At 44.0% G+C, this 26,128-nt stretch overlaps 2 protein-coding genes across 3 annotated transcripts in view; one reads left to right on the top strand and one right to left on the bottom strand.

The window, feature by feature from the left end:
- The first annotated feature begins 4,608 nt into the window (after nt 1-4,608).
- Nucleotides 4,609-7,459, top strand: BHLHE22 (basic helix-loop-helix family member e22). Its single transcript, XM_077876806.1, has one exon. It carries the CDS (start codon nt 4,643-4,645, stop codon nt 5,762-5,764), a length of 1,122 nt encoding a protein of 373 aa, XP_077732932.1. The 5' UTR covers nt 4,609-4,642; the 3' UTR covers nt 5,765-7,459.
- A 7,391-nt stretch (nt 7,460-14,850) lies between these two features.
- Nucleotides 14,851-26,128, bottom strand: part of CYP7B1 (cytochrome P450 family 7 subfamily B member 1) — a 174,553-nt gene continuing 163,275 nt past the window's right edge. For both annotated transcript variants that reach the window (XM_077876802.1, XM_077876805.1), the window contains one exon: nt 14,851-20,931. In XM_077876802.1, coding sequence (XP_077732928.1) covers nt 20,644-20,931 — 288 coding nt within the window. In that variant the 3' untranslated portion in view covers nt 14,851-20,643. The remainder of the gene's footprint in view (nt 20,932-26,128) is intronic.

Raw genomic sequence — 26,128 nt, 5'->3', positions numbered from 1 at the left:
ACACACCCAAAGGCCTGACTCGCGCTCGACGGATGGGCTTCGCTCTTTCCGCCCCCGATGGGATCCCGCTTTGCCCGACGCCGGGAGGTGCGGGGCGACGAAGCTCGGCTGTGCGGGCTTCAGGCTGACCCAAGTGCCACCAGGCAGCACGCGGCGGGCGAGGCGCAGGGGCAGGCAGGTGAGCCCCCAGGTCAGCCCGCCTCCGGCTGGCGCTGGGGACACGCCCTGCCGGCGCTGGCCTGGGTCCCGGAGGGCTCGGGGACAGCCCCCCCCACCCCGGCGGGCCCCGCCACCTGCCACCTGGCAGGCAGAGGACTCCTCCAGGGAAGCGCAGCCCCAGCCCCGAGACGGTTCTCATCACTCTCAGGAAATTCGCTTTTCCAGGGCAGCTCCCAGGCGAAAGTTCATGGCATTTTCTTTCTTTCTTTCTTTTTGCCAAACTTTGCTTTTACTTTTTAGAATCTTCTCCCTCACGCACGGGACGATTTTCCCTTTCAGAAAACGCACACAGATCCCCAAATCCCAGTGTTCGAGGGTTCTCCTCACTGTTTAATCCAGACAAGTAAACTGTTTATCAGGGCTAGAGAAATAACAGAGAAAAGCTCCTTGCTTTGCTCTTTAAAAGTAGATGGGATTGTGTTCGGTTCTTACTTTTTTTTTTTTTTTCTTTTTTAGGTTCCTATTTCGAATTTCGAGCAACTACTGATAAAGATGATCATGATCACTAAGAACTTTAAATGTGGCCGAGAAAATTAGTTTGGTCTGAAGTTCAATTCTCTCCTCTCACCGCTGAATTTTTTGGCGTGCCGGCACGGCCCTAGGTCTGTCCCCTCCCGCTGTAACAAAACTCTATTCACCCTTGCACAGCACGCCCTGGCGTCTGCGGACTTGGTATCCGACACTCGGCAGAGCCTGCTCCCCGGCCGGTGCGTGCAGGACCAGGGTCCTCGCAGCGCCCACCCGGGCGGCATCGGGGGCGCCCCGGGGTCGGTGGAGGACGCCCACCCGCCCTTCCCGCCCCCACCCTGAGGGCGGAGGAGACAGTACCCCCTTCCTGTCCCCCAACTGCTTTGGAAACTCACGGTGACATTCTCTGAAACTGCACAGAGTCCGAGCCTTTGGCTTCCTGTGCATCACCCTCAAGGGGTCATCTGTGGGTCAGGCGTTTTCGCCGCGGCCTGATTTCCTGCCCTCTCTTTCCCGGCAGCCAGGGGGTGTTTATTTTGGTTGGTTCCCTGCTACCTTTCTCACTTGCCAGTCGCTAAGGGCGCTCGGGGCCTTTCCCGGTCTCGGGGCGGAATAAAGTTCCAGCGCAGTTAGCCCGAGTTCCCGCGGCCGGCGGCGGCCCTTTGCCGGGCGAAACCAGGCGGCGGGAGCGCACTCGAGCGAGGAGAGGGAGCCTAGGCCGTGCCTGAGGGCGGCGACGGGTAAGCCGCTAAGCAGCCGCCAGGCAGATGCGTTTGCATTGCCGGGTCAGATGGGTGCAGCGCTCAGAGCCTGACAACCTCCCAGAGGCAATCGGCAGAAGCTGGCGAGAGCGCAGACCTTCGCCGCCACCGCTCCCCGACGGTTGCTGCAAGGCCCGCATTTAGAGCTTCTATGAATCCCCCCCGCGGCTTCCCAAAGCCAAGTCCCCAGGGACTATGAAGCGGCACCTCCTCCGGGGAGCCCGGGAGGACTTCCCAGAACCACCAGAGAGAGAGAGAGGGCTTTGGGCTCCTACCGAGTGAAATAAAGTTGCGCCAAAAGTTTGTTCCAGAAGTCTGGGTGGCCGGGGAGGGCAGCGGGTGGACGAGGGGCGTGGAGGTGGGGTCGTAAGGGCCGCGGCCAGGTGCTCGGCGGTGCAGGGGTACGCGGCGGCCGCGAAGGGCCAGGGTGTGGCCCGGGGCCGCGATCCCCGCGGGGCGGACGGCGCCGTTGCCACCCTCGGGGTGCGGCCGCGAGCTGAGCCCGAGCCCCCGCCCGTCCGGCCCCCAGCTCGGGGCCCTCGGGGAGGCTGGCGGCGCGGGCCAGCCCCGGGGAGGGAGGGGGCGGGAGGGGGCGGGAGCGCCCCGGAGCCCGGAGCCCCGCGCTGCCAGCCTCAGCCCTCGCCCCGCGGCCCGAGGCCTCTGGGGAGTGACCGGCAGGCGCACGGGACCCACGTACGTTTACAGAGAACCTTTGTTCACGGTCCCAGGGAAAACGAAGCTGCTAATTGAAAAACAATAACAGGAGCGTGTCTGCAGCTTCCTAAAGGGAGAGGTTAACAGCTGCGGGCCCGGGGAGGGCGGGGGAGGGCAGCGCCGAGCCCCAGGCCGCCGCGCGCGTCGACGTGCCACCAAGTCCCGGGCGAGGCACGTGGGCAGCAGCAGCCTCCCAGGACCCCGGCCTCGGGCCTGGGCTGCGCGGCCTCCCGCAGCCCGCTGGCTCTTCCCCGGGCTTGGGATTCCAGGAAACCCGAAGGCGCGAAAGTGACCGACGGCGGCGGAGTATTTCTGTCCCCAGGGGACTGAATCTCAGGCAGTTATTTTGGAAAGATTCCGCTGAGCCCCCTTTGCATTCTTTCCAGGTGAAAATGCAGACGCCTCAGTGTCGCCCTCGCCCCTCCTCTGTGAAACGAGGCGCCCAACTGTTCGGATATTACCATTCAAAAACAGGTTCTGTGGCGAACCTCATTTGTGAATCTATTACAGAGATTAATAGATTATTTCTCCTTTTTCAACTAATTCTCAGTGGGGAAATTTAACCATATGGTAAGGAGAGAATTAGAATTTCATCACATTAGAGCAAAATGTAATGAAAAGAGCCCAACACCTGAGGCCAACTCTGAAAGCCACAATTAAAAGGTTTTTAATGAAACCGGAGAAACCAAAAATTTCATAGGCTTCGGTAGTTCTGCCACATAAGAAAGATTTATTGGAGGTGTTGGGAAATATTGTTTTTACTTATGTCATAAGGATGGAAAGCAGCCGCTAAATACCATGTGCTCCCAGATGGAACTCCGGAGCGAGGGGACCGCGTGCACCCTTTCCCATCCCTAAAGGAGCACTCGTTCTCCCAGCTCTCCCCCACCCCACCCCACCCCCAGCCCCAGCCCTCCAGGAACCACCGAGGCAGAGCCAGAGGTCCCTGACTCCCTTCCTAGCTGTCGGGTTTGCTTCCGGGTAAATAGAGAGGCACAAATGCCCCACTTGGTGAGTGAGAGGATTCGACTCCTGGTGGAGTTGGCTATTCTGAAACCACTGGGTTGTAATAATCTGGAGCAAAGTTTGAGAAATCAGTTTCCTGCCGTTTAGGAAATCGTAGGCTTCCCAATCACCATGACTGTCGCAGTTATTTGGAGACGGCTGCAAAAGCACCCCTTCCTTTTTCTCTTTCTTTCTTTTTTAATCTAATGGGCTGCATAATCAAGTTGCTCTCCATTTTCCTTTTTTTTCTCCCCCCCCCCCCCAATCCGGATAGGAAATGGGCAGTGGGCGTGCGGGTGGCAGTAAGGCGGTGTGGTGTGTTCCAGGGGGACCGGTGCTCTGCTCTCTTACTAGCTGAGAACCTTGGGTGAATTTGGGGCGAGCCAGCGGGACTCTACTTCCCCTCGAAGCTCCCATCACCAAATCCAGATCAGAGTCATCCTACGAACAGGGGTGGAGTGGAATTGTCGCCCGCAAGGGTAATTTAGCACAAGATGAGACAGCAGCGGCGAGGGAAGGGCAGTGGGGGTGGGGTGCGGCGGGTGGGGGGGCGTCTGCTTTCCCCGGGACTCCCAGGCTTTGCCGCCGATCTACAATTTGCTGAAGGAGCAAAGAACATCCTCGGCTCTAAGTAGGGCTTTTAGTGTGCTCATTGATGAGTGAAAGTCGCCACACATGTCAAGCTAAAGGCAGTTGTTGGGTTACTAACAGGACCCAGCGCCTTGCAAACATATGCGCTAAGCTGTGTATACAGATGGCACGCAGAATAATGGAGCAGGCGCCTTTTATAAAGCTCTAGCTGCTGCCTGTCTTCAGACCTGGGAAATGAAACTATTCAGACTCGCGGCCAGATAGCGCCTGCGATTGTTTGTTACCGTTTTAATCCTATTAATTAAAACGTTAACCTGATTGGGTAGAAAGCGCTGTCCCAACAGGCGAGTCTTCTTCATAATAACCTACTCAGAGATAATGATGTAAAAGACTCCCCCGTCTGTGGCGGCGGCTGGTTGATGGGTCCGGAAATCTCTTGAAGGTGAATCCAAGCAAGATAAACGGTGCGGAGAGGCGGCGCGGGGCTGGGCTCAGAGCGGCGGCGGCGGCGGCGGCGGCTCCACTCCCTCCGCGCCCACCCTCCCACCATGCGGGGCCGCGGCCCATGGTGAGCCCCAGCAGCCAGCACCATCGGCTGGAGACGAAGAAGAAGAAGAAGAGGAGGCGGAGAGCGCGGGGGAAGGCGAAAAAGAAAAAGAAGGGGAGAGGGCTGCCAGCGGCACCGGGACCGACGCGCGCACCAGCCCGGGAGCCCGGCTCGGGCGCGTCCGCGGCGCCGCCTGACTCCCCAGCCGAGGCGGCGGCGGCCGGCGCGGCGGGCTGGGGCCGGGGCTGGGGCCGGGGCCGGGGCCGGGGCCGGGGCCGGGGCCGGGGCTGGGGCCGGGGCTGGGGCTGGGGCTGGGGCTGCGCGCCGGCGCCGGACCATGGAGCGCGGGCTGCACCTCGGCGCGGCCGCCGCGGGCGAAGACGACCTCTTTCTGCACAAGAGCCTGAGCGCCTCCACCGCCAAGCGCTTGGAGGCGGCTTTCCGCTCCACGCCCCCGGGCATGGACCTGTCCCTGGCGCCGCCGCCCCGGGAGCGCCCGGCGTCGTCGTCCTCGTCGCCCCTGGGCTGCTTCGAGCCGGCTGACCCCGAGGGGGCAGGGCTGCTGCTGCCTCCGCCTGGGGGAGGCGGTGGCGGCGCGGGCGGCGGCGGCGGCGGCGGCGGCGGGGTGGGCGTCCCCGGGCTGCTCGTGGGCTCTGCCGGCGTGGGGGGCGACCCCAGCCTGAGCAGCCTGCCGGCCGGGGCCGCCCTGTGCCTCAAGTACGGCGAGGGCGCGGGCCGGGGCTCGGTGGCCGAGAGCAGTGGCGGCGAGCAGAGCCCCGACGACGACAGCGACGGCCGCTGCGAGCTGGTGCTGCGGGCCGGGGGCGGCGACCCGCGGGCCTCCCCGGGCGCGGGAGGCGGCGGCGGCAAGGCGGCCGAGGGCTGCTCCAACGCCCACCTCCACGGCGGCGCCAGCGCCCCCCCGGGGGGCCCCGGCGGCGGCGGCGGCGGCGGCGGCGGCGGCGGCGGCGGGGGCAGCGGCGGCGGCGGCGGCGGCGGCGGCGGCGGCAGCAGCAAGAAATCCAAAGAGCAGAAGGCGCTGCGGCTCAACATCAACGCCCGGGAGCGCCGGCGGATGCACGACCTGAACGACGCGCTGGACGAGCTGCGCGCGGTCATCCCCTACGCGCACAGCCCCTCGGTGCGGAAGCTCTCCAAGATCGCCACGCTGCTGCTCGCCAAGAACTACATCCTCATGCAGGCGCAGGCCCTAGAGGAGATGCGGCGCCTCGTCGCCTACCTCAACCAGGGCCAGGCCATCTCGGCCGCCTCCCTGCCCAGCTCCGCGGCGGCGGCGGCGGCGGCCGCTGCCCTGCACCCCGCGCTCGGCGCCTACGAGCAGGCCGCCGGCTACCCGTTCAGCGCCGGGCTGCCCCCGGCCGCCTCCTGCCCGGAGAAGTGCGCCCTGTTCAACAGCGTCTCCTCCAGCCTCTGCAAACAGTGCACGGAGAAGCCTTAAACACCCCCCCGCCCCGGAAAACCCAAGACCGACCCAAAAGCTAGAGGAAAGTGAAAAGCTGCCCCCCCTTTTATTTTGGTCCCCTCGTAGTTGTGAAACACTTGCAAAGCAAACAAAGCAGAGGCGAGAACTGAGGAGCAGTATCAGAGACAAACGGGACTCTTAGCCTTGACATCCCCGGAATCTCGGTCTTCGGGGTGGGGAGGGAGGGAGGAGGGAGGTGGAGTTGGGATGAAGTATGGGTGTCTTTTTTTTTTTTTTTCTCAGAAAAGTGGCGACTTCGGTGGCAGCCCAGACCGAGAGGAAGCTTAAAAATAAGTTGGGAAGTAGTCGCTTGGTTATTAAGCGTGGAGCGTTATTTATTCAATGGCAAAATACTAATCCTACTCATGATTGTGGATTTGGCTAGTGCTGAGGGGCAGAGGAGGAGTCCGGGGTTGGGTGGCTTGTGGGACAGAATATTCATTCAGACAAATCAGAAAGGGCACTTGAAAATAAATTTTGATTCTGAGCCAGGAGAAAAAAAAACTTGAAATGTAGACTTATTTAAGTGGGGGAAAAAAACCAGAAAGAGACACGTTGCTATGAAAAGACTTGTATTTTTTATTGTCTCTGAACTTTAATCCTGTGAAAATGCTCAAAAGTTTTGGCAAGAGTGATATAAAAAAAAAAAAACTGACTGTGGCTGAAAGAATTGCATTTAAAAATATTTATGTGCACCTTGTTACTTTTCACTCTGCGATGATGTATTAACAATTCATGGTATTTATTTGTTATTCTTCAATGACCCTTCCACATCAACAGTATTTATCATGTGTTAAGGTCATGGGTCTTATGTGCAGATTTTTTTAATGCCTCTAAAATTCTGTTTTATAGATTAACTTATACTGTGTGCCAAGTGTTTAAAAGGTTTATTTGCCAACAAGTATGAAGAGACATATTGATGTATCTGAGCTGCTTAGGTTTATCAAAGGTCACCTGGATACTTTCAGTTGCATCATCCCTGTATTTAAATTGAGCTTTAATAAATTGCTTCAGTCCAAAAATTACAGGAAAGGTGTATTCTTAATTGATGAATGAATTGATCTCTTTTTTTGAAAGGGGACTCCTTTGCATTCTAAAAGGGAAAGACATCACAGCAATAGATCCTATAAGTAAGAACATGCTAAGCAAATATTTTTCCAGGCTGTGCTGTGCATTTTTAAAAGGTCTAATTTAATTGCTTTTAATGTATATGTACATATATAAGTTATTTTAACTGTGGAGAATTATTTAAGTTAAAAGACTGGTTTGATTTGCCTATGGTGTGAAATCCTTTGTTATTTTTCTAAAAAAAAATAATAAAATTTAAAAAGAAATAAAATAAAACTAAGGAAGAGCAAGAAGCTATTTACCCAAAGTGAGCTTTCAGTTTTAGTTTGCATGGCTGTTTGCCTGCCTTTCTATCCTATGAAAATCAAGAAAACCTTTTTTAAAAATGGAGTCCTGCTATTTTCCACTCCTTGCAGATAATACAAATTCAGTTTGTCAGGTTGGATGGCGAGTTGGGAGCTATGATGGATCTACTGGCGGGTTTTGGATGTGTAAAGAATGATATATATATTAAATAGGTCAATCAGACTATGACAGCTATGTACGACCATTTGTATGTGTATCTATGTCAGAAAGAATCTTTATTAAAATATTTTGATCAAACATTTTATTATGCTGTGCTTTGTGGAAGGAGCAATCACCTCTCTTCTGTGTTACTCTTTGCTTGAAAGGCAACAAAAAAGGAGTTTCAGAGAAGGTGAAACTAAAGTTTTGGCAGGGTTACACAATTAAGAGTAGCCCTGTTCACTTGTTTACTTGTTAATAGGATGATGGCTGGCTGGGCCTGCTCATTGGAGGAGAGATAAATGGGGTCACTGGTGAGACCCAGAGGAGATTCAGAGTTCCTATCTGCTGGCATGAACTTTGAAGGCCGTGCTGTCCCTTGAACTCTTTTTCCCCACTTGTATGGCATTGGTAACCATGCCAGGGCCCACTGAAGAGGGTAAAGTTTTTTTAAAGAGTTCTAATCAAAATTGATAGTTCCAACTGCCTGAAAGCCAAGGAAAAGAGATGGACTTGGATTCTCTGAGAATGGATTTTATTGTGGCTTTCCACTTTTTTTTCTTTCTTTTCTTTTTTCTTTTCTTTTCTTTTTTGTTTTTTTTTTGTTTTTTTGTTTTTTGTTTTTTTGGTAACAGGAGAATCAACCAGGTTTAATTATAAGTGTAAAACAATGCCCATAGAGATTTTCAGAACTTACTGGTGTTGCTTGTTAATGAGAGTTTTAGGGTCTATATGGGATTGTCTGTGTAGGCTTGTATTTGGACCTTAATAATGTCTTCAAATATAGAAGGCTTGATTTTTACTGTGGTGGTAGTGGTGGTGGTGGTGGTGGTGGTGATGGTAGTGGTAGTGGTGGTGGTGGTGGTGGTGGTGGTGGTGTTTCCTCTGTAGGCAGTAAGCTACATGCATTTTTGTCTGCATAGCCTCAGCTCATAATGATATCCCTAAATGACATCAAACTTAGTGGGGGGTGAGGGAGGATATTTTCTGCTCCACTTGCCATCAAAAAAGATTAATCAGAACCTGTAACTTTTCAGAAAACATAACAGCGAAGGGCCTTGAAGCTGAAGCCCTCCCAGTCAGGGAGTGGGGGTAGAGGGAGGGAACAGACCAGGGCAGCCCCCAGGCAGGAAGAGACCGTCTCTCAGCATTTACCAGACAAAGCCTGGGTGCGTCTAATTATGATTATTAAAACAATTTCCATGACGATGTCTAATATTATGTTAATTTGAAAACAACTGTGTATGAAAACTGTCGACTATAATACCTAAATTCATTTAATGAAACACATCGTTAAGGCAATTAAACCTCCTGGATGTGATTAAGAAACATAATTACGACACTGTTCTGCGCCATAATTGGGTGTCTTTAATCAAGGGGTAAAGTGATCAGCAACACAGCCATTAGTTTGTATTGTTCTGGCCCTGCTGTCCATCATTCTGATTAGGAATTAACCACAGCCACCATCAGTTGATTTTTTTTCCTTTTTGCATATTAACATTATAGGGGATACATTTGCTGCAAGGTTTACTGCTTAATACTTCTCATTAAGAGGGCCTCCTTGAAATGCTTACTCTGTAACCTCTGTACTGTGCAACTATTATTAGGAAATGTGCAAATAACAAACCTTAAACTTCAGGAGAAAAAGAAATGCTCATCCTTCTTTCGCTCTTTAATAATTCAACCTGCAGTCTTAGTCCAGAAAGAGACTTGGAATGGTTGGGGAAAGGGAAGCAATGTTGAGAAGAAGTTGAAATGTCAGACGAATATGCACAATTATTAAAAAATAGCAGGGTTAATAATACCCATTTTCATGTTGTTAATTTCAGACAGATCAATTCTCCTTCCAAGTCCAGGAGTTGGCCAGCGTTTGGTTCTAGGAATAAAGGTAGGGCATCTGGAAGGAGGGAGAGAGGGGTTTCCTTCCAGGGATTTATTTAGGTGGCCCTCCATAGGGCCTCAAACTTTTCAAAGTTTCTTCAGCAGCAGCTTTTAGGGAAGGGAACCGATGGCTGGAGAAACTGTCCTTCCCCCACCCGGCCAACCCCCCCAGCCGGCGGGCGCCCGTTTCCTCTCTTGAGGCTTGAGTCCTGAATTGGGGCCCCCTCTGGAAAGCTGGCCCACACACCTGTGCCCCAAGCACGTGGAGCAAGCACGTGGGGACCGAGTGGCTGGGTGGAAGGGGCAGCGTGTGGTCTGGGGCCCGCGCGGACAGGCCGGCCTGGAGGCTCGCGGGCTGCCGGCACCTGGCCCGGCCCTGAGCCCGCTCCACACCCACGCACCTCTGGGCGCCTGTCCTGAGCCACCTGCCGGAGGCATCCTGCTCCTGCGGTTTTGTCATAGAGAACAGAAAGTAGGCATATGAGGCAGAGGGAGGACCCTGGGTCCCACTTGGCCTCCTAGTCCACCGGTTTCCTTCTCGAATTTTCTCTAATTTCGGTTATCTTCTCTACATTCTAATTCCTACTTAGGTCCCATCTCCACCTGGACACTAGGCACCTACAGAGGCGTCGGGGCTATTCGTGGACTCCTCCAGGACCACCAAATGATCATCTCCGAAGATCTGGCGGGCTAACCCTCCTCTCCCCTCCCCATCTTCAGTGTGTGTATGTGTGTGTGTGTGTGTATGTGTGAGTGTGAGTGTGAGTGAGTGCGAGTGCGCGCGCGTCTTCACTCTCCGCAGCTGGGCATCCCCCCAAGATCCCGTGTTGAGCTTAAATTCTTTTCCCTTCTATCCCACCCACCGCCCATCCTTACTGCCGACAGCTCACCAGGGAGGGCCCAGGCTCCCGGGGTTCCCTTCTCCACGCGCTCTTGGTCTCGGATTCTGGAACCGAACCCTTCCACGCGCCCCGGACCCCGAGACTGCTCCAGCATGACTGGCACTGACTTTTCCAACGTAATGACTTATGAAAGATATAATCATGTGTTAAATTGAATCCTCCGTTTAACTGTTAATGGTGTGCTCTGGGCACATTTACGTATTAGATGCTATGGTAACTAATTACCACTAGGAAAAAGGATAATACACTTCCCAGACTTTGAAAAATAATGATGAGAGTTCACTTCCCGGCTCGCAGCACACTGGCGGCCCTGCCGGCTGGAGCGCCTGAGTGAGGAGAGCCCGCGGTGGGCTCATAGGAGGCAGGAGGTAGTGAATCCTGGTCCGACGAGCCTCTGTAGCGAAACCTGTAATGAAGCTGTGCTTCAGTGGGGGAAGGGGGGGGGGCCCAAGAACGCCACCAAACAAAATTAAACTGCAAGACGTAAACATCAGAAACATAAATAAGTTTTCTTTTAATTAAAATGCAGGTCAGATTAAATTATCCACGTGCCAAGGAACTTTACATCAATTAACAGTTTTGTTGTTGTTGTTGTTGTTGTTGTTGTGTGCGCAAAATAAATGAGCCCGTCTCCTGCGCGCTCTGCGTTGGCACTTATAACTCAGATATGCCCCTGGATCCGCCAAGCCAATGACGTGGAGGTTGATTTAAATGTGGCCTTTTAAATCAGACATTGGGCACAGGAGGCGGAAGGAGGGGAGCGGGGGTGGGGGAACCAGGAGACAATGACTTAAGTTTAAGAGCAGAAACAACTCTCAGGGTGAGCGTCCTTTTCTTCCCGCAGGATCTCTGGCTCTTCTGATTCACTGATGAGTGATTACTGGAACCAGGGTTCCAAGGTTGTGCTGAGTAACCGGGTGTCTGTCTCTCCCCGAGGCCAGGAGTGGGGACTGGGGATTTGGGAGGGGAGGAGAAGGGAGGGTGCAGACGGAGCGCGCACAGCACAGGTGCCCACCGCGCTGCCCTGCTCGCGCCGCGCCCTGGGAGGGACTGGGTCTCCGCAGCCGCGGAGCACCCCTTCTCCCGGTGCTTCCCCTAGACTGGGTTCCCAGCCCCTCCTGACGGAGCAAAAGCATCCAACCTCCAAGTTTCTTCGCACAAAAAGCGAAGTTCAGGGACCCTGCCTCAAACTCTATTTCTAGAGGTGGCACTAAGATCGAGGTGTCCCCTGCGCCCTCAAGGCAGGTGGCTTCACGTCCAGATGCCAGGCTTGTCAGGAGCACCCCACAGCCGTGCTTAACCCAGGAATTCTGTGAAAACGCCCCGTTTTTAAACCTCAAAGAGCTCTTCGCTTCCTAACAAGGCAGAGAAACTCTTTGCTCGCTTTTCCTGAGGTTTAATTTGGGTTCAATTCTAAATTACTCGCCTTAACATGATCCAGGAGATTTCTGGACTATTACAAAATTATCAGGTACCCTTGAGTGCATGTGCATGCGCGTGTGTGTGACTTTTTTTTCCCTTCCGCTATAGTGTCCCTAACTCGGGCAATATGGAAATACAGATTAGAAACTTTATGAGAAATGACTGGGCTGGAAAGGTTAGACTGCAAAGAGAAAGAGGATTTTGCAGCCCCCCCCCCCCCCCATATAATCAAATAGACATGCCTATCTTACAAGTAAGCCTCCAGGATGCGTTGATGGGGAGTTAGCTTTAATTATGCACACTGTGATATCATTCTCCTTTCCAGCTTGGGAAAGAGTTAATTCTTTCCCAAAGACCATAGTTGCCCTTGTCTTCTCAACCTGATTCAGAGATGCAATAAAATATGAAGCAAATTTATGATCTGTTTCAAGCATTTTATTGCTGTATTTTTAAATTCATATATGCACATATAAGAACTATGATCTGTGAATAATTTGAAATGCTATAGTAGAATGATACATTTTAGATAAAACATAACCATATCTTTATATAATTGTCTCAGATTAAAATAAAAAAGAAAAATAGATTTCTAATGTGGACCAAACTGAAAAACTAATGACAGCCATAAACTGCTAACCAACCATAAATTAACATCTTCATCAAATGCTAAAATGGTATCAGTGGTTATATAAAGCAATTATTATTTCTCCTTATAAGTTTTTGAATAAAGTTCAGGGATATTTAAAGGATCCATTATTTACAAATGCTTCACAATCTTAAAGATTTCACATTTTATTAGGAGGATGGTTGTAACGCAAATCTGCTGTGTTAATAGAGATGTTTAGAGATGAGAATTTAGATTTAAACATAAAAATGCTTCATGGCCTAAGCTCATTTTATGCATTTATTCTGCTCTGGCAATTATTGAAGAACTTGGTATAAGGATTTCTTTGTTAGATATCTTCATCTCCCCTTTAAAGGGAGAAGGCAAATAATACTTTATTATAATGGGAGAGACCCAGATTGTATACCTAACTGGTTAAAACATTAAATCATGCACTGACTATTTAAGTAAGTACAACTATATTTGCCATGTACAGTTTCTCTGCAGAGCTATGGTCAAAATTTTGATATCAGGCTGAGCCTGTGCCCTCCATCTGAGACACCCACGAAAAAAAACAATTTTCCAACCAGGCCTCCACAGAAACATGAAGAGCCATGGAAGGGGAAAAGAAATCTATCTTCTGAATATCGCATATATCAGGAGGCAGGGTCAGGGAGTAACAATTTTTTTTTTTTTTTTTTTTTTTTTTTTTTTTTTTTTTGTGAAGCATCAGGCATATATATCTTTTAAAATACTGATTTCTCAAGAGAGTGAAATTAAATAAAATCTAGAATTACTGATCAAAGTAAGCTCTTTTTTAAATTAAAAAAATGTTCTCTGAAAACCAAACTTACTTGGACTATAGAGGATCTGCATGGCATACATAATCAAATTATCTCTGCCACTCAATCCTTGTTTACAGTAGGTTGTCCTACAGGGTAGTTTTTGTGGATGAACATCTCCAAAGTTCAAGGATTAAAACTAAGTAAGGTCTTCAACTGGCTAAGTCCTGGGACCACTCTTATGGTTTTTGCAAACACTGTTTAGTCTGAGGACTTTCTTCTGTAGAATTGAATATTATTTCATAGCTTTTGTGTAAACCAAAAATTAGTTCAAAATAAAAAGTTTAACAAAATGGATACTTAATTTTCAAAACACAGAGTATTTTCTGTATACTTAAGATTCATTTAAAAAGTTTCAAAAGTGATTTCAAATATTTTTAAAAATTCCATTTAAAAAGGTTAAGAAAAAATAAGCTAAAAATAAAAAGGCAAAGACATTTGGAAAACTTTAACTATATTGGATGGTTCTAAGAATTTGTGAAATAAAGGTCTATTTCATTTAAACATTAAGCATAAAAGATAAAAGAATGTACTAAAAATTTCGTGTTGTCAGGTAATAATGACTTTTTTTTGTTAACTATAATGGCTAGTTCTTAGAAATAAATGTTACATGGAGTAAATGTTCTCTTGTAAATAAATAAAAATCTCAAACTAATACATACTTTATAACTGTTTAAATTTGACTCAATAATGAATCATTCATACCTTTACCTGTTATATACCTGTTATTAGATTATAGTTACCTTTAACTCTAGTTTCTTCTAAAGGCACAAAATGTTATAAGAAAAATGCTTCATGAGTGTATCTCTAAACACTTACTTCTGTATCATCTGTAATATATCTCTCCTTATAAAAATGAATATGTTTAGGAATTGAGAATATAATAATAATTAACAATAAACTATATCAAACCCACTTAAACTTATCCAGCATAACCACTGAGCATTTTTTTCTATCCAGCAATATCCTGAATAGAAAACGCATATTATTACTCACATGATCAGGGCTAATTCCAGACAATTAAAAATACAATTTTTATTTACTCACTAAGTGTTTTTAGAATAGAATTGAAAGCAGAGCTGATTATTTCACAGATTGCCCATTTACTGACATAATTTATCTTAGTTGTTAAACAACACTGAACTGACTAGTTGAAATACACAGAACACCTTTAGAGTCTAAGACGAGTTCCGGTAAAATGTTAATGACTCACGGGAGTGTTTCTTAGGCCAAGTGTCCAGTGAAACGCTGTTATGTACAGTTACGGAAGGAGCCACATCTAGTCTTCATCAACACCATTGTAGTACTTGCTTTTATTTACAGTTTTGGATTTCAGCTTTATGGATAAATAAAATACTGTCTGAGTATTATTCAGCTTCATTCATGATATTGATAAGTGATCTATGGAAGACAAAGACCACTCTCTTCCATTTTTGTTGTTCTTTTACATCTCTCCATGGAATGACTGCAATTATTAAGAACTATGGTCTGGCAAGGTCAGCCTGGCTAAAAGAAACTTATTAAAACTTATCAGTCCCTGCTATTTCTTGAATCTGCTTTTATAATTTCCCACATGAAATAGCTAAGTTAAAATATACTGAGAAATACTTTGAATGTAACAACAAATGTACTTTTAGGGAGAATATCAGAAAATAAGAACATTGTGTGCGTGTGTGTGTGTGTGTGTGTGTCTATGTGTGTGTTTGAGGTGGGGGGAAGACAGGGATATGAGGATATTCAGACAGCAAAATGATTTCCAAATAACTTGTTATTTGAAACCAAATCTTCTGTTACCGAACATACTCCTAGTAGGGAAATAAGGACATATAGTCATTCAACTGTGCTTTAAAAGTTGATTTATTGAATTATTGTTGTGAATAAAAGGTAATTAAATAGATTTACAAAGCATTTGCATTTCTTACCTAATGTCTTTTTAAGATTTGCTTCCTCATAAATCCACATAAATACCATTTTAGAATCAAAGGGTAATATTAAACAATTCAGAACAACAGTTTTTTGGAATATACAGAACTCCTTTGACTAAAAAATATTTTTAAACATAAGTATTGCCAAATTATCTATTTAAAATTGTACAATGGAGTTTTTCACAAATTAAATGTATCTTATTTAAGAAAAGTATTATAAACAAAATAAAGATTTAAGCTAAAAGGCCAAACATCATTGATCACTGATTTAGATTAACACTATGAAGAAGACTGAGTAATAATTACTTTAGAGAAATAGTAGAGAGTTTTATGTGATTGCTCATTATAATTTAAAATAATGCTACAGGGAATGTAATCTTGGCTTGCTAACTTTTTCTTAATTGAGTATGTGAATATGAATACCTAATAATGCAGTTCAAGTAAATAATAGTTTGCCTTAGTGTGAATTTAATAGGTTAAAAACAGTGCTCATTCTAAGGGCATAATGATTCTTTTATAATTATTGACATTATTTTATACTAAGATCAAAACCTGAATAACTCTTGTACTTTGATCTTTGAAATTGGTTTTAAGATTCCACCGTTAAATTAGAAGACACTTACAAGAAGTGTTACCCAAATTATTTTTTTATGAGAAAATAAACAGGAGTAATTATGTAGATTTTCGGTATGGAAACTCCTTTACCTTAGACTAGTGACCTCACACTTAATGATAAAATGGAGAAAATATAATTACATGTGCCAAGAAAGCCAAAAGAAGGCAAATAAATGTTCCCATATAGGGTTGCTTAGCAGCGTGCCTTATTTAGTGGTAAACAGGGTTTTTTCTTAATATCCTCAGAGCATTTAGTTTTTGCTAACTGAATGCTTTATTACTGTTGGTCACTGACATAAAACAGTATTATTATTCATTTCCTTTAATTTCAAACTTAAGGAGGCTGTAAAAATGAAAAGATGGATTCTTATGATATGTAAACTATTGTTTTCAAAACATTTTATTTTTTTAAGATTTTATTTATTTATTCATGAGAGACAGACAGACAGAGAGAGAGAGAGAGAGAGAGGCAGAGACATAGGCAGAGGGAGAAGTAGGCTCCATGCAGGGATCCTGATGTGGGACTCGATCCCGGGATTCCAGGATCATTCCCTGGGCCAAAAGCAGGTGCTACACCGCTGAGCCACCCAGGGATCCCCTTTAAAACATTTTAGAGTCTCAATGATTGTATTTGGTTTGGCTATTTTTGTCATATAATCACAATACCCAGTGTATATGTTTTATTGTGTATAATTATGTACATAGTAATTTCTCATTATAGAACACTACTTTGGAATGAGTGATGGAAGGTTAGTTAGATCTAGTGATAGATGAGAGTTGTAGAACTGTTTTAAAGAGATGAATTTATTTCTTACAAGGACACATACATTAAATTAGTTGTGTATGTGTTGTTTTCCCCAAATACACTGTGTGTTCTTGAAGGAGGGTAATCCAGTACATAGCAACATATCTAGAACAGAGGCAATGCTTAATAAATGTTTGATAGAATTAATGAATAATGAACTATGTATGACTAAAAATAGTATTCCCTTTAACAAATACATAAGAACAGTCTTAAAAAGACACAACTTTGTTAAATTATCTCCTTTATGACTTCATGTTTGCATACTGCATTACACTTTTCAAAATAAATTCACACATCTTACTATGTTTAATCCTTATCATGAACCCTCATGTCAAAAAAGCCTTATTATTTTTATTTTGCATATAAAGAACTGAAGCAATGACAGGCAAAATGACTGGTCGATGATAACAAACTAGTCATATCATAGCTAGAATCCATGTTTTTAAACTTATTTATCCATGGCATTTTTTTCTACTCATAAACACACTTTAAAGACTAGCTGTAAGCCTATAATAAGACTCTCTTATTTTGCTTCTACTGTCCATCCCTTTTATATAATATTTTCTCATTTTGTTTATTCTTACTTTGTATTCTACATTCCTATACACACTTCTAATTATATGTTAAGCAGAAATTAGAACTGAATAATTTCCTGTGTTCTCTCTACTATACCATTGCAGAAGTGTACTACTGAGACAAATATAAGAATATGGAGGTTTCTGCTTCAGGTCATATGGTGGACTACATGTCCTCCTAGTATAAAAAGAAGGGGCTATGCTTTGTGGCAGGCAGAAGATAAAGCCTAGGTTCCAAGCTGGGTGTGTATGTGTGAAATCCAAGACTGCCACCCAAAGTCAAGAACTTGCAAAGCGAATTTCCTTAGTAGGGGAACTAGAAAGAAACCTTGTTCTACAGAGCAAAACTGTGAGTAGACTTGCCTCTCTCAGCGATGGTGAAGGAAAACAAAAACAATCAGAAAGTCTCTCCTGTCTATTCCTAGTCATAGGGAGCTTTGTAGCTGATTCAAGGCTAGAACCCACACACAATACTTATGTATCTCCCATCCCTCATCCCCTCCCAAAATACTCAAGCTGCAAACTTAAAGTGAACTGTGTTTGATAATAACAGCAGTCAGACAAAAGAAACTCGACTTCTCCCTGAAGGAGTGAGTTTTAAACTCAGGACTTAAAATATTTCCAGAGATAAAATTCCAAGGAATATGGGCTCAATAAACATGCTTCCAGAGATAAAATTCCAAGGAATATGGGCTCAATAAGCATGCTGTACTAAGAGTTAAACAAACAAACAAACTATAGAATCAGACCCACAAAACACTAATGATTTAGAAGTGTCAGACACATAATATAAAACAGGTTTCTTAATATACTTTAAAAAATGAAAGAGGATATTGAGCCTATGATGAAGGGAAAAGACATCAAAAATTACCAGGCAGATATGAAGAACAAAAGAGAATTCTCAAACTGAAAATGTAATCATTGAACTTAGCAAATTCAGTGGGATCAGAAAAACCAAAAGCTGACAAGTTGGCAGCTGGCACTCTGGCTCAGAATCAACCCACAGAAGGGAGAGGGTTGTAAGGACCTGAGGATAGAACGTAACAAATTATTAACACATACACACATACAAAGGGTGAATGAAGGCAGTTGTGAACTGTGTGTGTGCATGTGTGTACGTGTGTGTGCACACCACAAGGGTTGGGAACAGAGTTTGAGGCAGCGCAGGGTAATGGATGGTGGACACAGCAGTCGGAGGGTAGGTAGGGGTAGAGTTTTTAGTTCTTGCTTTGGCCTCTCCCTCAAATTAAGGGTCCAATGGATATAGTTTCCATCCCAGGGTGAAGAGATCATTAAATCATGGTGGGTGCATGTTACGGAATACTACATAGGTGTCAGAAGCAACAGATTAATATACATCTGTATATATTTGTGTGTGTATATATATATAAAGTTATATGAATATATCTTTAAAAACACAGAGCTCAATAAGAAAATTAAGAAGGATCTCATCTATAGAAAGTATGTTTATGTACATTAACATGCACATAGGTAATACGTTTTATAAAAATATTTAGTTATGAAAAGATACATATTAAAAACATTAGAATGTTTGCTTATGATGGGGAGGAGTATAATAGTGAAGATTCGGGGTAAGATAGAAGAAGGAGATAAAGCCAGAGAGGCCTTGCTTGGACAAATCATAATTGTGTACCATGAACTAAGAAGTATAAGGGATATGATTACTCAATCCCATGAAGTTAAAAAAAAAAAAGAAAAAAGAGGGACGCCTGAGTGGCTCAGTGGTTAAAGCGTCTGCCTTTGGCTCAGAGCGTGATCCTGGAGTCCCGGGATCAAGTGCCGCATCGGGCTCCCTGCATGGAGCCTGCTTCTCCCTCTGTCTGTGTCTCTGCCTCTCTGTCTGTGTCTCTCATGAATAAATAAATAAATAGATATTTAAAAAAGAAAGAAGAAGAAGAAAGAAACAAACTCCATGGATGAGATAAAGAGCAGATTAGGTACACTGTACAGAGACTAAACTGAGAGTGAGATCTAAACAAATGACCTAGGATGTAAATTAGAAGTAGAAAATCCGGGGAGGAAAGGTCAAATAACATGGTGTGCAGAGTGGGAGGATCTAAAGGAGTCTGGGAGAGGTATTACTCAGAGGTGATGGTTAAGAATATTTCCTACTTTCCTAAAAGACACACATTTTCAGACTCAAGAGGCACCATGACATGCAAGCATGATAGAGACTAAGAACATCAAAGACAAAAAGAACATGTTGACACTGTCAGAGAGAAGAGGTAGACTGCCCTCTGAATAATTAAACTAAGGGCTAGCCTCTTGATAGCAACAGTGGAAGCCTTAAGAACACACAGTATCTTCAGAGTACTGGGAGGAAAGAGATCTGTATGCACAGCAAAAACATCTTTCAAGAACAAGGGCGAAAATAAAGACATCTCCAATCCATCAAAACCCAGCAGAGCCTTACTAAGAAATGTTTAGAGCATGGATTTCAAGAAGGAGACTATAAATGCTAGAACATCTATTAATTATTAAATATTGTAAGTATTTTATATAATGTTACTTTAAAAATCAGTTTCCTTTTTAAAAACAATAGCACGAAGCTGAAATAGTAGAAGTTCCAATCCACGCAATGCATATTAACTGAATCTTATTATCTGCTTTTCCTGTTAAATACAGCAGCATCATTTAGGTCAGATGCCAAACCACCACCCAGTAACCTGAAATTAGAAAGCACTGAATCGTGGACACAATGCTGCACTGTGGCATATAAAATTATATGGCATTACATAATGGTGTAACTCAAAAGAATACAGATAAACTCTAAGTCAAAAAGGTGACGTGTCAAGAACAAATACCGCTATCTGGTTTCTCAGTTTATATAAATGGAAGCGTTCAGGAAAGAGTTCATTGCAATACTGGCATAACTCTCATAGTTTACACTTAAATCAAATGCTACCATCAATCCTGTCATGATTTCAACATTTGCTCTTAACAACAAACCTAATACTAATGTCTCCAGCAATTGCTAAAAATATAATGGGTTTTGTGTGTTCTTATACATTAAATCTTATCAGTATCTAACTTAACATGAGTGGTCTTACATGACAAGAAATTTTGTTGCATTGAGCTATAGTATACAAAGTAATAAAGGACATTTATGGATGATTAAATATTGAAGTGAAGTTGAAGCATTTAATCTACTGCAAAACTCATTTAAGGCAAGCGTACCTAGGCGACGTAGATATTATTGATATTACACTTGAAGGGAACATTTTCATCCAGTTTATCTCATGAAAATTTAATTTCCTTCTTCTCTGAGAACTTTGAATTTGTTAGACTGTGTCCATCTCCAGCACAAATTTCCACTAGTACATAAAGTGTGGGTTTACATATTAGAGAAGAATCTGAGTGACTTAAAAAAAATCTCACAGTGCCAAATTTATTGTGGTACATTTGCTATGACAGGAGAAAATCACAATATGTAGAAAAACATAAAAATGCTATTTTGAGTTTATCATTATGCTGATTTTTATGTCTATTTTCATGTCGACATCGTATTTTAGTTTATGATGAGTTTTGTGACCAAGTACAAACTGGACTGATCACAGGTCAAATATAAGTTGGCACTTTTTAAACAAAAAAAAAACAAAACAATTATATTTGCAGAAATTCAAAACAAATAGGTGAGCTGAGGATATTTAGGTTAGTTCGGATAGATTTCTTTTCTTTCTTTTTAGCTCCTTTAAGTTTTTACTTTGTACCTAAAGAAAACATCAGAAGCTGGATGCTGAACACCAAGCAAAAGGCGGCTTCGGTTTGCTACTACAGGTTTATCATCAATTAGTTCTAAATCAAAATAAGTTAAAAGTACAACCAACAATTGCTTTATTTCAACAACTGCTAAAAATCGGCCTGGACATTTGCTGGTTCCAATACCAAATGGCAACAGGTAATACTTCAGCCTTTTTCCTTTTTTGAAAAAGGTGGTTTTCTTCTTACCATCTTCTACAAAACGATCAAATCTAAACTCCTAGAGAGAAGAAATAAGGAGTGTTAAAATGCAAAATTTACATGAAATAGTTTGAGGTCAGGTCCACAAAGTTGCCAGCTCTCTGTCTTAAAAGGCTCTTTTTAATCCTGCAGATGCCAGAAAGCAAAACTTGACTATAGATTATACATGAACTTTCAAATAACTCAAATACTACTGGGAAATGATTTCTCCCTTATCATAGTGAAATGCTAACACCTATAGGACTCTTCTTCCCAATTTGCATCTCTCTCTCTCTCTCTCTTTTTAAGTTCTTTTTTTTTCTTAAGATTTTATTTATTATTTGACAGAGAAAGAGCAAGAGAGCACAAGCAGGGGGAGAGAGAAAAAGCAGGCTCTCCGCTGAGTTGGGGGACCCTGATCCCAGGACCCTGAGATCACAACCTGAGCTGAAGGCAAATGTTTAACTATTTATATGGAGCCACCCAGGCACCCCTCACATCTCTCTCTTATTCTCAGTTTCCTAAGTTTAGAGGTAGTCTCTGTATTTTTGTTCCCTAAAAAAGGTCGACTGATGGGCACCTGGTGGGCTGATGTTGGGTAAAAGGTAAGGGCTGCTGTGCTGCTGCCATTGTTACTATGGAATAATGATCTATTGGCCACAGGAGCTGCTCAATACGCTTTTTCTATTTTTTCCCAGTCAGCTACCAATGGATAAGGATGAGGACTGTGAGCTTAGGATTCAGTGCTTATGTTTTTAAATAGACATAAAATGAAATTTGAAACTTATATGAAGTCCCTGAGAGGCACTAAGCCACAAAAATCTATCTTACTTCTTTTTTGGTGTTGTACTGAATTTCCCCCCTCACGGTGCTAATACAATGGACTCTCTTTTGGGTTAACTCTAGGGTGGCAGGTTATTTCCCATATGTTTTTATTAAAAAGTTCTATTACTTGTTACAGAAAATTATGGGACTGGTTTATCTAGGGTGTTTAGCCTGGCATTAATTTACTCTCACTTGAGTTTCTGAGAAGAAACTGAGTGACCTTATTTCAGCCCATGGTGAATTAAGCCATTGATTAAATTAATGCACGTGGCATGCATGAAAATGACCAAGTATTTCCCATACTTGGTGCTCATTAGCATTAAACCTGCTCAGCACACAACTTTGATATGAACTACATGAAGTAAGAGGCAAAGAAGCAGGTCAGATAGAAAGCATTTCATGCTATAGCGAAAACCCTACAAAATGTGGATGGATTCTGAACCCATCACAATGATCTAATTTTCTCACTCAATATGAATGCCATCAAAGTAATTTCCTTTAAAAGTACTGGGTCTGGGCACCTGGGTGGCTCAGTGGTTGAGTGTCTGCCTTTGGCTCAGGTGGTGATCCTGGGGTCCTGGGATCAAGTCACGCATCAGGCCCCCTGCAGGAAGCCTGCTTCTCCCTCTGCCTATGTCACTGCCTTTCTCTCTGTGTCTATCATGAATAAATTAAAAAAAAATCTTAAAAAAAATACTGGGTCAAGTCATTCAGTAAGAATGACATCAAAATAATTTTCTTAAAAGTACTGGGTCTGTCTTCATTTACCTAGATAACTGATTTTGATAAATATACAGGCTTGGAAAACACCTTTGGATGGTTTCAATTCCCCCTTCAACTTGCTAGTTGAACACAAGTATTTCCCCCACCCCACAGACGGTGCTGAGATGTATCTGAATGGGATCTAACCAGTACTGAACTAAAAATAAGCATGCATCGCTGTAGTAATGACAAGGACACTTTTGTGGACATGCATTTTGTCACTGGAGATGGAGTACAATATGGTACTCTCTCCTGATGACCTCTTCCATTACTGGGGCCCATGCTTGTTGCCTGAACTTAGGACTGCTCCTTCCTCCTTCTCACTGACCAATGTGAGGAGAGAATACTCCACAAGAGCTCCTCACTTAGCCAAGTCAGTTCAAATTAACTTCCTCATGATATATGGGACAAAGGTGTCACTGTAGCTGCACTATTTAAGGTAGGAAAAACAAGGTTTGCGTAGGCACCAATCACAGTAATCACACTGCTCTGGCCTCTGACTGATTAAAGATAGGGTGTGGGAATCGGCCTCGTCGGCGCTATGGAGGAGCCGTCTGTGAGGACATCTGAGAGAAGTTTCTTTCTTGTGAAGAAAGAAAAACAAACAAACTAAAAAATGGTTAATCACCTCTTCTCTTCTGGCCCTAGATATATGTGAATATGATGCCTGCGACTGCCATGGCCGCCGCACTGAAGATGGAGCTAACCCACAGGAGATAGCAGAGCCAAGAAATCCCAGGAGATCGGAGTTGTCACATTGTCTTATTTATCTCTGTATTTTCAAAGCACCCAACATAGTGCTATGCGCACAGTAGAGGTTCCATATACATTTGTTGAATTAATGAATAAATACATGACAATAAAGTATATTTTAAAAGCAATCTTCAGGCTTTTGAAGAAAACACAGATATTGGATGAGTAAATAAACATGTAGAGAATGAAGCGTAGATGAATATTCAACGTTCATAAATAGAGAATGGTATAATATTTAGCACTAGAAATCAAGATAGGAGAGATGACACAATTTTCTGGGTAGAAAGGAGTTTTGGTACAAGTGGCTGAGGAACATTGAACCCCCTAATTTGTGTGCTCCAAATATTGTGTTTAGTTCAGTTTAAGAGATTTTTTTTGAACATTTCCCGTATGTGAGACTTTGAAGTTAAAATAAGGCATTAAAACATAGTCTAAAAAACATTAATAAAATGTAGTCTTACTGAGATAGGTGACATACAATATAATCAAGTTTTATATTCACTCAATCATCATTCTGGGTGTAGGATTCCAGATTAGACAAAAGATATGACCTCCCAAAATAAGAACTGTCAGTGTTTTGAGGGGATGACTAAGGGGCTGCACTCTTGTCTTGTGTTCACAGTCAGTCCTGCTGGGAGCAGGACAACAGAGTTCCTTTTTATCTGCATGACTTAAGTTCCATTTAGTTTGTACTAGCTCAGCAGACTGTGCACATCTCCCAACTCTGTTTACAGTCTTCATATTACTCACATGAAATCAGCCATGTGGGAGTATTGAAACCACAAAAATGGACAAAATCAGTTTTTCCAATTGCTGTTTTACCAGCACCCTGCTGGATCCAACATAGTAGGTGTGGAGGCCAATATACTGGTTCAGCAGAAACCCTCCAACAGGAAGCACTTCGCTCTGAGAACATAGCCATGTGCTAAGGCCAATTCCTGAAACTCTAAGATCTTAAAGACAAGGGCCTTTTAAATTTCTGTGCCATCCATTATGCCCATCAGAGTGCTTTTTGGATAACAGATTCTCAGTATACATTTGTTTCCTTGAGGTATCCTGGTGGCATAATCTCCATTCCAATTTGAGGTATAGACAAAATCAGAATATTTCCTCATTTGTTACGACTAGCATATTCGTAGAATGGTGACAATAATCAAAATAATACTGATACAATAGTTTTTTATAGTGACTTGGGATTTATTCAAGGGCTTTCAAATTCATTTATCATTTTATAAACCCTAGATGGCTGAGAAGTTAGCTAGAGCAGACTTGCATGAGGTCAAATGAGGTCGTGCAAATTTGGAGCTTTTGGGAGTGCCCCATAGCTTTGTTGTTTCTCTGTGCCCTTTCTTTAGGAGGTTGTGTGGCTGCTACAAAGTGCTACCACCTGAAAAGTTGGCTCCACAGTATGCCTAGGCTTCCCTTTGTACCTTACCACCTCTGGCCACAGAAAAACCAACCAGTAGACGCACTCCTTTCCCTGGTTCCAGGTGGAAATACTGCACTTTGGCAGAAAGGAGATCATCACTATTTATGGATTATTCGAGAGCCAGTTGCATGAATTCTGGCTAATAAGAGATGTCAATTTGAGGAAGCCTTCAGAAAAATTTAAAAGGCTTTCTGTTCTAGTTAAATTACCTAGACTTTTTTGAATTGCATTTAGACCAACAAAGAGAGAGAAAGGAAAACTGAGAAGGGGTGTTTCCTGTGCCCTCTCTCATTGTCTTCAATTTTAGTTGCCAATTTATTCCCCACAGAGGGAAGGGCCACCTGAGTGGCTAATATTATAATAAACTAAGCAGCCGATATTCAGAAAGAATAATTCTTCACATAGAAGGTACATGTTGGGAGTGTATAGCCCCTATTAGATCCTGTTTAGCTCATGTTGTGTTTTTTAAACACTATTTTTCCAAACCTTAAAAAATTCTAGTTTACCCCAAAATGTGTTTTCTGAGTTGTTTTTTAAATGACTCAGCCATGCTAGGTTTATCTGCTTGTGAGAGCTGAAGGTTAATTCAAAAGTACCCAAATGGTCTTATTTAGATGCCCCTGGGGTCTCCTTTCCCCATAGTCCTCACCACTCCTGACAGTATCCTGATAATATGGTTACATTTATGCATAAACCACTTCATCCATTTGTTCTAGTTAGGCCCAGTACATATTTGAATATGCGATATTGGTGGTGACTTAAAATTCTAATTCAAGTGTATCTTCATTTTTAGAACAGCCATCCATTCCAGCATCCCCTTATTTATTCACCCTGTGGACACCCTCGTGAGCTAGGCACTGAGAATGCCGATGAGGCAGTGATGTGATCTTTCTCCTTCTGGAGATTACAGCATATGGTTAGCACAGACAAACACACAAGTACTTGGAAAGCAGCAGGTGGCATGCACTATAACGAAGGTACAACAGGCTACAGAGTGGCCTCATTCTCGGAGGAATGAGGTGGGAATCAGTAACACTGCCAAAGAAGAGGTGATTAAAGCTGATTCTTGTGGAGTAATGTGGAACCTCCTGGGTGGACAAGTAAGGATGAACATTCTATAGGGTGGTATATGAAGGAAGACTATGGACTCTTTTTGGAATGTAATATTCTAGAGACTCCTGGGCTTGAACATCCTGAATCCATACTTCTTTGGGTTGGGAGAACCTATGTCCTCCTAAGGCTCTTCGGTCTCTGTGTCCTCCAAGAATAACTATACTTACATCTGTAGGTAGTCTTCCTCACGTTTCTGGACTAATAGCTACTGTCTTTTTTCTCTATGTAAGGCCTGGTCTTCCCATACAAGATCCGTAAGGCACAAAAGACAGGCAGTGGGGAATATGAGCCTCTGAAGAGGTTCTGGGCCAGTACTCTCAGTGACAAATGGACAAGGACAGAATTTCCTAGGATT

This window comes from Canis aureus, chromosome 28 (genome assembly GCF_053574225.1).
Source record: "Canis aureus isolate CA01 chromosome 28, VMU_Caureus_v.1.0, whole genome shotgun sequence".
NCBI lineage: Eukaryota > Metazoa > Chordata > Mammalia > Carnivora > Canidae > Canis > Canis aureus.
The sequence above is the reverse complement of the archived record's forward strand: the minus strand, read 5'-3'. Positions and strand labels throughout refer to the sequence as shown.

Bases quoted from the DNA above. Each gene is read 5' to 3' on its own strand.
- BHLHE22 (XM_077876806.1), top strand. From the start codon at position 4,643: ATGGAGCGCGGGCTGCACCTCGGCGCGGCCGCCGCGGGCGAAGACGAC.